The sequence below is a fragment of the Ornithodoros turicata genome, chromosome 1 (assembly GCF_037126465.1).
Source record: "Ornithodoros turicata isolate Travis chromosome 1, ASM3712646v1, whole genome shotgun sequence".
Lineage (NCBI taxonomy): Eukaryota > Metazoa > Arthropoda > Arachnida > Ixodida > Argasidae > Ornithodoros > Ornithodoros turicata.
In genome coordinates, this window is record NC_088201.1 from 161,818,833 (window position 1) to 161,831,461 (window position 12,629).

The window sequence follows — 12,629 nt, forward strand, 5'->3', positions numbered from 1 at the left end:
CATCTACTGTCAACACCCAGGACCGCTCGCGCCTCATGATGGTAGCTTTGCCGATGGGTCTGATTTAGTATTTTCGCTTGTTTTCGCTACCAGGCCACCAGAATCATTTTCAGAATGCCATTTTACTTTCATGTTTCTCGTAAAGATTTTCACATTCTTAGCATTAATTAAATTATGAAATACAGCACTTTAAGTGTGACTTACCTTATCATTATGGGCAACCTCACAATACCATCTATTATTTCGAGTAGTATTAATGTCAATAAATGTACCAGAGCAGGAATGGCTGGTATATTGAATACACCAAACACTAAAACAAACTATGGCAAATTTTCATTAACGTCATATGGCACACGCTCATACAATCAGTTACCTTTAGAAATGAAACGCATGAAGCACTTAACTCCCTTTAAACGGAGACTTCTGAAGAAAATCGGTTGCAGGCTTCTGTTACTGTTACGATTATTGACATGTTTCGAACGCAGTTACGGAATATCTCGGCTGAAAAAACGGCGCAAACGTCACAAAAATTGTTTTTGAAACGTGAGGAGCGGTCGCTCTGAACCGCAGCTGGAAGGATGTATTGCAAGCAACACTCGGGAGCCATCCGGCATCACTGGCTGTGCGTCCGCTTCATCCGCCCTGCATTCCTGCATCCGCTGTGTGCATTCAACGCCCCTTCCTCGCTTTCCCATTTTTTTCTTTGTTCTAATAAATATATTCCCCCTCGTAGCTTTCTCTTTTTTTGCGTGTGCAACAACGCGTGATAACAGAGGTAGTGCGAGGTGTTGCATCAAAACTTGCGGCAACAAGTTGACTTCTACGCCGGGTGTTGCTTATTTTCGCTTCCCATGCGATGAAAAGTGCGTCGCCGTGGGGGGGAGGCAGCGCTCCGAAAGACTGGAACGAGTGGAATGACTCGACACAGAGTAGAAGATGTTCCGCCCATTTCGAATCTGAGATGTTCGGCATCGGAACACGTCTCATGCACGAGCTAGGAATCCTCCGAGAACGCAAAGCGTCGCCGAACCACGCTATTCCTGCGCTGTTTCCGGATGTTCCTATAGCAACTCAACGGCGCGTACGCAAAAAGAGGGAGGAATGCAATATACAAGATGACGCTGATATTAGCTCCTTTGGTAAGCCGCAGAAGTCTGACAGAAAAAAAAATGCAGATTGTAGATGAGGCTCTGAAGGAAGACTCGTCATACTCGTCATATAGCGAACATGCCATGCAACACGGAGGTTGCTATTCGCATACACCTGGGACTCTGAAGAAACTTCGTCACACTCCTCCGAGTCAGAAGAAAAAGACACAGGCTTGTTATCGGCTGAACCCATGACGGAATACTGTTCCTAACCGCTATGACTGGCCGCGACACACGCGTACTTTTGCTGATTTTACCCACCCGGTGACGTCATGCGTCGGTTTCGTGCGGGCACTCTGGGAAAGGGCAGTTTTTACCGTTTCCTCCCTCGACTGTGGTTTTGGTTTAGCTTAACTGATATTCCCGATTAATACATTGCGTAAGAGGGAAACCATCGCAATATCTGGTATTTGGGGGTCAATATGTACAAAAGCGTCGTGCATTTTTTTTTCAAAGATCGTTTCGAAGTCTCCCTTTAAGAAAACCAGTAAGGCGTCACTTACTTACTTCTGGTCTTACCAATTTCTCGTCACCAATATTAACACTGGATTATAAAATACATCGCACATGAAACATGTAACCTTCCTTGTTATCAATTATTGGGAGGAGCATTTAACCTGGAATTCTTCCCTCTGGCTCCTCCATCTTTGCATAGCACTCTCTATTATATTAATATTCTGATATAATAAAACTGGAACTTGATATAGAATCATACGATAATTATTTTTGGAGGTCATCTTCGCAAGCAATTACTACAGTGCCAGCTACTAGAAATAACCTGCACAAAAGGATGGTTGGACGCCCTTTCCAGTGCTGGCTATTCCGCTCCGGAGTGCTTGATATGTTGATAAGTAAATTAACAAATATATCAAGAAATTGGAGTGCTTCATTCCTTTGTATACGTAGTGTTTTTCAATACCAACCGAATGAACTGTGTATACTCATTTGCATTCATCGCCCAAGTGTTTACCGATCTAAGTTCTTACCTAGGGTCGAATGTTCCTCAAGTTGAACAACAATGGGCACCGGAAACAATGAACGAATTTTAATCGTTTATTCCTCATAAACTGCGTCACGTGCAAGAAAAAAATCGTGTACTCTAACATAGAGAACGTTCCTTCATTGGGGCTATATGTTTGTTTGCAAATAAAAAGAAAAGGGCAAGGAGGGGAGGGAGAGGGGAGGAGAGGAGGGCTACTTGTCACGTTGAATACAGCTTGCTGGTTGGTGGAAGCTACAAGGTCATGCTGAAAACTGGGAGGTGGTGGAGGATTTTCCCCTGGGTTCCCGCTCTCCAGAGGTGAATCAACTATTGTCATAGTCACGATTTGTTTGTTGATGTTCTTGTTCCTTGGGTCTTCAGACAGACCTTCCAGAGTCGGATATCAGTACCGTTCCCTATGAAGAACCTTGGTGCATGCTAACGCTTGTCTTCCACTTCCTTCCTGCACGTCCTTCCTGGCCCCCTCCCTTCCACTCAAACTTTCCTCGTATGTACAAAGCTTCTAGCCATGGCTGTCTGGTTTTGCTGACACACAATAAAAATTTTCCTTCGCTGGAACACTCTCTTATGATCCCTCATTCGCCGTCCAACGACGGATCAGCTCTGCCGCGTTCTCTCGATTCAAGTCATTTCCACAATGCACTTGAGCGGCTGTTCTGCCCTCTCCATCTTCAGCGTGGATATTCGAATGAGGAAGCAGTAATTTCATTTCATCCACAGAGCCAACTTTAGCAGAGCGATGCAAGGCGGTGAAGCCCTCTTCGTCCGTGGGCGAGGCGTCGAAGAGGAAAAGCAAGTGTTTCAGGACAACTAGTCTTCTGTGAGGGTTCCACCGTAAGAGGCTCACAACTGGGTTCCCTCCATGGCTGAAATTCAAATAAGGTAGTAATGCTTGAAAAGAGCACGTTTCACTAATCGCTTTGGATACCATTTGGCACAGCTTTTCGGGATAGTAGTAAAGGCTGACCGCCAAGGAACTAGCAGGAACGAGTGTCCACTTTAATAGTGTACGATCCAGATCCGCACCCTGGGTAGGGAGATAAGACATAACGCCAGGATCGTAGATAGACGCGTGAGGGAGAAGCAAGTTTATGATATCAGGCTGATTCGTCCCATACGCGCATCGCAATACTGGAACACCCCTTCTATCCGCGCGATTCGTCCGTGATCGAAGAAGCAACACCTTTGCGTACTCCGCCTTTCGTGCAGAAACAATCTTGCGCAGAGGAGTTTCTCCACGGTTGTTTGGGATGTCTACATGAAGATGGATGCAAAGGAACTTCAATATCGCTAGCCGACTCATTTTCCTTTCGTGGGGCAACTCCCTGGATAAATTTCCATCAAGTCTGTAACTGAGTGTTGTGTGGCCATCTGCGTCCGTGACTCGACTATCGCAGTAAGCAAGGAGGAGTTGCAGAGCATTCAACGATTCCGCAAAGAATAGGAGAGTCTGCTCGTGTTCATCCCTTATTGCATCAACATCTACAAGATGGAGATTGATGCCCAGTTGAGAGTCAGTCCTCTTCCTGCAGAAATTGCTCAGAATAAAGTCTAACAGGGCACAAAGGTTGAGTCTCACGGCTTCGTACAACGCAGATTTCTTGAGCTCCTTCTCCTTCATGACGTTTTCGCGAATCGTCGGGCATTCTTCGCTCGTTCCCATATTTCGATCACAGAACTTGTTCAGTAAATGCCAGTGGCGGAGACTGTCCGCGTACATGAAGGGCGTCATGCCAAAGATATCTTTCGGTTTCAGCAGGTCGTCCACAAGGTAGACCTTCAACATGGAGCTGTGCGCACGAATGACAATGTAGTGTAGTGGAATACGATCGAATTCATCGCGGGTGTACATGTTTTCTTCCGTGATGCAACTTCCAGCAGAAGCCCCTGCCACAACTACGGCGAAATGGACGGGTGAAGATTCCGCAGCAAAACTATCGAGGAATAGCATAAGCTGCCTGTAATCGTCCTTTCCGTACATTCGTGACACTGATGCCGTCAGGCTCGGATTATCACTGCCAACGTTCTATATCTTGCGGAACAGAAAATGGGCGGCAAAGTATTCAGCGAACGTCTTGTGGATGAATCCTGGAATTCCATCGCTAAGTCCATCGACAAGGCCGTGCCCAATGACACTATCAGCGACGTCTTTCATAAGATCTCCCTTTGACTTCAGCTCCTTGAGTTCCTCTTCTGTGAGCACCTCCCTTAGTTCGTCCTCAATGATGACACTCGCTCCCAGAAGGCCAAGCTTACCGTAAAACTCTTTTTTCCTCTTTCTGCTCTCATATTCAGCAGCTAGAGTCGGAGGGTCTGACTCCATCAGAAGCTTTCCTTTTGTGTACACATTGTACTTGTAATCAGCGAACGTCTTGCAGATTTCAAACATGCTTCGGATTTCCCGGGTAGGCTCTATGCTTTGCACTGGTTCTCTGCAGAAAAGTGAACGGTGTTCCAATTCGGCAATCATGCGAATGAGGAGGGGATTTTCCCAGGCAGTCCAGCCATTCCACATGGATAAAGTGTAGGAATTAGCTGTCTTCCTGGCTGTTAATTCTAACTCATCATCAGATTCAGAACACAGTCCGTGTGCCCGCCAGTATTTTCTAAAGAATTCGACGAGTTCCTCTTTTGTAAACGGAACCATTTCCATAGGCTCGGCTTCGATAGCATCTCCTATCGTTGTCTTGAACACTGTGCGGCTCATGATACACATTTTTAAAACATTGGTTTTCTTCAGGAGCTTTAGAAGTGCAAGAATGTACTCGCGGCATTCTTTTTTGATCGTCAAAAGCCTCAAAAATGATCACAATCTTGACCGGAGTGTCATTTTGCACACAATGCTCAAACAATTTAAACTCCGGTCCTATAGTTTCTACGTTGCACAGATGGGCCAATTGTTGGAAGTCTCTGACGCCATTTGCTAAATTGACAAGTCCAATTCTCCGTGGAAGGTAGACATGCAATACCCAATTCTTCACATCAATGTTTTTCATCTTTATTGAAAGCCTCGACGCCAAGGCGCTTTTGCCCGTTCCGGGGAGGCCACAGACACCCACAACTTTCTCCTGTGTCTTCCAGAGGTACCCTTCGCCGTAATCTTCACCACGTACTCCGAAGGTCAAGCGTCGCCTGACGTAGTAATCGTTCACGTCTTGTGGCACTTTGCCAAGTTGTGGCCCTACTTCGATGTACTTGGACTGGCATAACTTTAGGAATGCAGTGGCGTCGATAAAGTTTACAAAGTTGTCCAAGCTAATCACCTCATGAATTAGTGGCCGATAGTCGGCGCCCTGAAATAGTATGTGTGACTTACTGAGAACCTTACGCTTCTCTGCAATCTTCTCGAAGCAGGCCTTGTCTATATAAGCGAAGGAACGATTCATATGTACTCGAAAGAGTGAGCTGTTTGCAAAAAAAGCATCCTGTTGTTCCTCTGCCAGAAAGTAATCCTTGTGTCCACGAGGTACAAGCAGGATTGTGCCAACCACTTGTGAAACTACACTGAGAAGCTCAAATATGGTGCGTAGTTTTCTGCTATCGTTGCAGATTAGAAGAATGAAGTTACATTTGTTTTGAGTTAAGACATCTGCCAGCGTGTCGTCCCACTGGGATGCTTCGAAAAATAAGTACGGCTGTCCCGTAGACTTGAGCGCATCGTGGACAAGGATCTCAAGCAACAACAGCTCTGGACCTGTAAGAATGAGGAGGGGAACATCCTTTAGGTCCTGGTGCTTCATGGGTTCCGTGAAGGTTACATTGAGCTTCTCCGTATTATCTGCTTTTTGAAGCCTCACGTTTTCTATCTTAATGTTTTCTGTGTCTTTGCTGGGGCATGCATTATTGATGTAGTTTGCCATATCTGATGTAACAAGTTCATTGTAGAATTCGAGGAGCTCCGGTGTCTGACCCCTCAGGATGGCGTCGCCTTTTCCAGGACTGCCTCGCAGAGCAAGTATGTGGGGCATCCGGACTATCAGTTCCTCCTCCGTGGCATAATCAAGTGCCAGCTTGACTATTTTGTCTAATCCTTCTTGTTTCTTCCTAACGCCTTGAATGATGTCATCGTATCTACGTTTTCTCTCTAGATCAGTGCAACAGTAGGGTATACCCCCGTTCCTGAACACCAGATGAAGAGCAAAGTGGCACAGCTCGTGCGCTAATGTTCCCAGGACTTCTGCGTCGCGATCTGCGTCGAATGATACTTTCGGATTGGCTGCGATAAAAACTTCATCTTTTGCAGTATCTGTTATTCCAAGGTTGCCGCTATTACGGCATCCCATCATGGGTTGGACGTCACCTCTGTCGAAGTCGAATCGGATTCTCAGATGATGTGCAGTGGCAGCTACTTGCAGAATAGGTCGAACTAACCCAATGTTGTCCAGTGCTTTGAACATTTTGTCAACATACTTTCCGAAGCCTTGAGAGTTCATTTGACTTTCCGTTCGAGCTTTCAGGTGATTTACATAAGAGTCGCCGTATTTCGTCACGAATAGTCGTTGTCTTTGAAGTTCCGACCGTTGAATCCCGTTTAGACTTTTCAAGCATTTCCATTCTTTCTTACTTCTGAAATCACACTCGTGCGACAGAAGCAATCCATATATATAGAAAGAGTTGCTCTTGATTGCTCTGTGCATGGCTGACTCGCCGGTGTCTGGGTGTAGCCACAATCTGAGGTGTCGTAGCATTCGAAGACATTGTTGCACTTGAATATGACTCCTTTCGTCTATCGCCTTGTGCATTACTCTTAGCATGTCTTCCCATTCATTCTCCTCGTGGACCTTGGGCTCATTATTGGAGAGTTGGAGGCTCATCAGTTTTACTCAGAGACGCCTTGGTGCTACCTACCTGGAATAAAACGAACGAGAAGTTTGTACACCCGAAATCGCTTTTGCTTTCTTCGAATTATTACTGCATTTAAATTGTTATGCTGTTTTTGATGGAAATGGTTTTTTTTTGTCCAAACCAGGTTTCGGGTTATTCGAACTACACTGGTAGGTGACTCAGTACTGCGAAGGGCGAACCGGCGAAAGTCCATCAGGACAACCCAGCTATCTTACTGTTTGGGTAAAAGGGCTGCTGTAAAGGTACTGATCATCAATATTTGTTTGCTTGCTCAAGTACTTGTCTTAAGATTTTCGCATGTTTTCACAATGCTACGCTCTTACAAATGAACTTCACCGCATAGAGCTTTCCAAGCCGACCATCATCTCCAATGATATCGTTATCTGCCCTGATTTGTTGAAAACGCGAGGCGTACGCCTTGTCTGTGACAATTATGCAAAGCATAAGGGTCACAAAAATGACGTACGCCTCTAGTTTTACACAAATCAGGGCAGATAATGATATCATTTGAGACGATGGTTGGCTAGGAGCGCGCCATGCAGTGAAGTTCATTTTTAAAAGTGTAGTTTTTCACAATGCTAGTTCACCTTGCTTATGGCACTTGAACTGCTATCGAAGTGCCGTACATACTAATTTTTACCGTTCCAGCTGTGTAATGGCAGTGAACATATATTTTAACATAGTTGCTCTCCTCTGTACAGAGAGCCACGTCTTAAGAACATACGAACTGAAGTTTGTATGTTCTTAAGACGTGGCTAGAAACCACTGCATGCGAACTATGATATGCACAAGTGACCTTGCCTAATATTCCATATAGTTGACCAAGTGAAGTATGCAGGCAATTGTGAGTTCTTTAACGATGCTCCCTGAATAGGTCAAAACAATCGCGTGTAAATGTACTAAAATCTGCTAAAAAATTCCGTACTAACCTTCATATATGTGAACTTGCTCGTAATTAATTAGCTAAACAACAACTTCATTACAAGATGATGAATGGGGAGTTTCATCGTCAGGGGCCATACTCTACCCCATTGCTGGTGGTCATGCGGGGAATGAAATAACGAACCCCTTCACAATGAGGATCGAAGTTTTATGGTATCCAGAAAGATGAAGAGAGCTTTCAGGGCATGGCGCTGGTGGGCTGGATGTGTCCAGGGACCAAGTAATTTTGCGAGAGAGAGGGGGCGAGCTAAAATCATTGATTAACGACGCATTGTTACAGTGGCTGTTACATACCACTGTTCTCTTCCTGCTGTAGCAAAGGAGCAGGAAGCCAAGAATGATGATTGAAGCAACGGAAGCTACGACGACATTCACAATGGTATCCACGTGAATCGTGATGGTCAAGTGCGCTCCGTCTCCTGTAACAGTCAACATTTACATGTACGGTTATATTTCCATCTCTACCTTTCTCTTGATATATGTTTAGGTGTTATGCCTGCCCTCAGAATGATCTACGCCCCGGACCAACTTCATGACAGACTGTCACGAGATTTGCGTAACACTTCATCTCTCTAAGGACTCATAGAGTCCTTAGGATGCCCTCAAAGTGTTATCATGTCCTTATCTTCCCAGAATGTCCTGAATGTCCTCGGAACGTCCTGCAGGCACTATGCGGACAATCCGTCAAGTGTCATCGGATGTTATCCTTCTGGGATAACCTTCTTATCTCGGATTTCATCTAGGATCAAAGGGAGGAAGAGTGGGAGTTGGTGATAGTTCATGTCGCTAGAATGCAGCACTCAGACGGGACGAAAGGAGGTTAAAACGCGGTTGCAGATACGTTTGTCTCTTTGTGTTAACCGCCCTTCGTCCCGTCTGTGTGCCACATTGCAACGACATTTCATCTAGGATCCTTCTGTTATCTTCTAGGTGAACTCATGTGGTATGAAAAAAAAATTGGGATTTCCAAATTTTAGCTTTCATCATATTTATTAGAGACGGGCCAACCGAATACGCGAATCCTCGAATCCTACGCAAGGATTCCAGATTTGGGGATCTGAATCCCAGTGCTGAAAAAGGCGAAGCGAATCTTTCGAATCCACCAACCACGTTTGTTTGTTTCATTTGAAAATTGGCGCCTCCGGAGTCCGCCGAAAGCCTGATTGGCCTAAAAAGTTCCTGATCACCCCCCCCCCCCCCCCCCCCACAGAGAGTAATGTTAGAATGACTCTTGAGCACATCAGGTGTTATAGCTGATAAAAAAAGCTGTGGGCTAGACCCCGAGCGGGTGAGAATGCTGGTGTTTTGGAAAACAATATGCATTAATTTAACACTTTCAGCTGTGTTTTCTTGTTTGTTTCTTTACAATGCTCTGCAGTGAAAGAGTTCAGGCAGGAATCTTACATTACAAGTTGAAAAGTAACATGGTTTTGCTATTGATTGTTTCGTAGTTTTATGGAAAGAATTTAGATTCGATATTTTCTGTATTTACTGTAGTCGACCAAGAAGAAGTTAAATGAATTACATTATAAAGAAGTATATGAGTATGTTTTACCCTGAAAGTGAACTATGATTTTCATTAAACCAAGATACCAAACTCTACTTCAAAACATTTTTCAGTAGAAGTGTTTCTTGACCTGGCTCTTTCACTCTTTTTGAAAAAAGGATTCGAAAGATTCGTGATCCATGAGATTCGTGGATATCTAGAACCTTCTTTGGATTCGGATTTGGAAAATTCTCGATTCGTCCCATCTCTAGTATTTCTAATTGCCGCAAAAAGTAAGCGCTCAAGGTGAGCTAGTTCTAGTGATGCTTTCTTTGTGTGTGTGTGTGTGTGTGTGTCTGTGTCTGTGTGTTGTTCATCAAGCATACCTTTCTCTACCAAGGCTGTTAGCTGCAGCTGTATTCATATCAAAAATACGTTTTCAAGACTAGCTAATACTTCATAGTCTTTTTTGTAGTCACACTCCGTGTGCCATAAATTGCTCACTCGTTGTGTTTGGGATTCCTTCCCATTCTGAGAACACTAGAAGTAAAGCCGCGTGTGCAACAAATTGTTCTTTTTCACGACCGCTTATGCGTGTGAGCTCCTGCGCTGATGACAATGGTTGCGCCGGAGAAAAAGTGATCTCCGTGTTCAATACATGGCACTGGATAGGGGCGACGGGTAGGGTTCCTGTATTCCCCTCTCCGCTCCTCCCTAGAGCCAGTGAACCTATGGGGACCAGAACTGGGACCAAGGGCATAGCAGTGGGAACACCACCAGTGTTCCCACTGGGGGTACCAGTGGGAACACCGCGCTAGCTCGGCGACTCCACTCCAAGACCGGTCTTGGTCCTTTTGCTACCCACGTTGGTTTGTTTTTTGCACGCGCCGATGTTGGTTCCGCTTGGAAGCCCCTAGGATACGACGCCAATGCGGAAAATGTGCATTGTAGATGTATTTGTGGTTCTATCTAGAGAAGTTTTACGGGACTCTGGATAACGGTCATTCTAAAACAGCTGTCATTCTGACGAGCGCGGTTTATGCGACGCGAGTACGTCGTTTTGTATTTGTGTTTCAATGAGCTCACATTGTATAAATTTGCACTGACCTTGTTCCTGAACTCTTATAGGCTGCTTTTAGCACACTTTTGCCAGCGGAGGACACGACATTTTGTTGATAACCCACTCGTAACGTTCGGTGTACATTCTGTTCTACACTTGGTCTAAGTTCATATTTTCTGCGTCGCCGACTTTGGCTCACTAACTACAGCTTGCGCACTGGCGTATCGGACATGGGTTTGATTTTTGAACTGGTACTTTTACTGGGTTTTTAAAGAGCAAAAGAAAACCTTTTGTCCTTGAAATTTCAGAATCGCAACTGTTGGCAGCGGATACCTTGTAGGCTAGAGATAGAGCTACGGATCTGCGACGCAGCAGGACCACCTGTTTGGTGACAGGGTGTTCCCTTTGCGTCTGCCCCTCGAAATGTGCCTGATACCATAACCTAACCTTGGTCAATCTGGTTGTCTGATCCAGACATCAGCACCCATACTATCTCGCCTAGGACAATGCAGGCACAAGGCCATTTTCCTCTACGGTCAAGTGAAGGGATCAGACATGATTTTGCTTTTGTTTTCTGCCTTTTGTTTGTGAGATTTCCTGCTGTATGAAGTTTAAAAGCTGCTATATGTTCACTTTTTCCTGACGTGTCCACTTCCTAATTTACTCCTTCAAATATTAAATAAATAAAATATATCGCATATCCTTTAGAAATTTAAAATATTACTTCTCATACAGCTTCATTCAGTAGCAGACGATACCGTGCATTATCGCGCGCATATCTCGAAATCCATATTCAGAGATCGGACACCAATGAAATCGTAGAACGTGCAGAAGCACGGCTAAATTTATCCCTATCCGTCCGCCGCGGGATCGTTACTAAAGCACAGAGGAAACTGTTTTGTTAAAACTCTCTAATATTGTCAATGCTTTTCTATGTACAGAATAGAGAAAGGCGTTGTGACATTTGCACGTATATAGATCATTACGTGATGCACGTATTGTACGGCACCGGATGTGTGCACGCCAGTTACTTTTCTTCTAAATCTAAAAAAAACTATGAATGAAGTTTCGAAAATGTATATATATTCATATATATTCAGTCTAAAATCAGTCGATGGCATCAAACATATCCGTTTAAGAGCCTACCTGTGTTTGCCCATGCTCTTGGGAGGAGGAAAGAGAGGAGTATCACACGGGGGGGGGGGGGGCGTCATGGCTTCTACTTGTCTTCTGCGGAATGAGACTGAAAAAAAAATATATATATATACATATTTTTAGCCTCATAACATCGGTATGCATTCGATCGCACACTTTTCGCATTCCATCCACAGACTGAAACGGCGGCTAACCATAATTACTGTGAACACAGTCAGTTTTCAAGAATTTCGTGGACGTCATTTTTCCGCGATGTGTTAGTAAACTTTGAAGAAAAAAAAATGGTGGAAATGGGTGCCTATAATAGTGTAAAGGTTATCAAAGTGTACAGTGTGTGTATTAGTGCTACCAATAAATAGGACTCTGGGTGTCTGTTCGACTTCGTGCGACTCATTCGTTTCAAATTCTTACTGTTTGTTTTATTATATTTCTTATTCGTGGAAAGTTTAGGAACTCGGGAATTTCACCATAGTTTGGTCGTCGGCAAAAAATACTAGGTTCTCCCGAACTTAAATACTTTTATAGTCGAGTAACTTTAAACGGAGTACACTTGTTGGGTCACTTCCACAGCTTCGGAAACAGTGACGTGAAGAGTAATGCTCTCGCGATAAGAAACTATTCGGCCCAGTCTTTATAACACTGATACAGCGAAGAAAAAAACAGCTCAACGAAATATAAAATGACTGAACTCACCTCAGACCTCTCTCACTACCAGTCGCCCAGCACTGAGAATGAATTATCACCAGGGAACTCTATATAAAGGCACATATTGTCTCCTCGCCCCTTCTGCATTTTATCTATCCCCTTCACCCCGGCAACAGCTAGTCGCAAAAGTATTTTCCACGAGAGATAAGATGCACCATGCTCTTTTCACGTGCTTCCGCCGTGTGACCTTGTCGGACGTTTTTGTCACCGTGATATTCATCGGTTACACTTTCGTGTCATTGCTGGCTATATGCTATAACGTTGTGACTTATTTTACACTTTCAA

General features: G+C 44.5%; 1 protein-coding gene across 2 annotated transcripts; it reads right to left on the minus strand.

Annotated features, from left to right (window-relative positions):
- Positions 1-2,185: 2,185 nt before the first annotated feature.
- Positions 2,186-11,678, minus strand: LOC135378725 (uncharacterized). 2 transcript variants are annotated; one of them, XM_064611813.1, is made up of 3 exons: positions 11,631-11,678; positions 8,233-8,357; positions 2,186-6,999 (listed from the first exon to the last, which is right to left on the minus strand). In XM_064611813.1, the coding sequence occupies exon 3, from the start codon at positions 6,963-6,965 to the stop codon at positions 4,758-4,760; it is 2,208 nt and encodes a 735-aa protein (XP_064467883.1). In that variant the 5' UTR covers positions 6,966-6,999; positions 8,233-8,357; positions 11,631-11,678; the 3' UTR covers positions 2,186-4,757. The 2 variants fall into 2 exon arrangements, 1 of the variants encoding a protein (XP_064467883.1); XR_010418558.1 differs by lacking the exon at positions 2,186-6,999 and adding an exon at positions 8,066-8,185.
- Positions 11,679-12,629: the final 951 nt, after the last annotated feature.

What these genes read in the sequence shown, in the direction of transcription:
- LOC135378725 (XM_064611813.1), bottom strand. Translation starts at nt 6,965, where the DNA reads ATGAGCCTCCAACTCTCCAATAATGAGCCCAAGGTCCACGAGGAGAAT.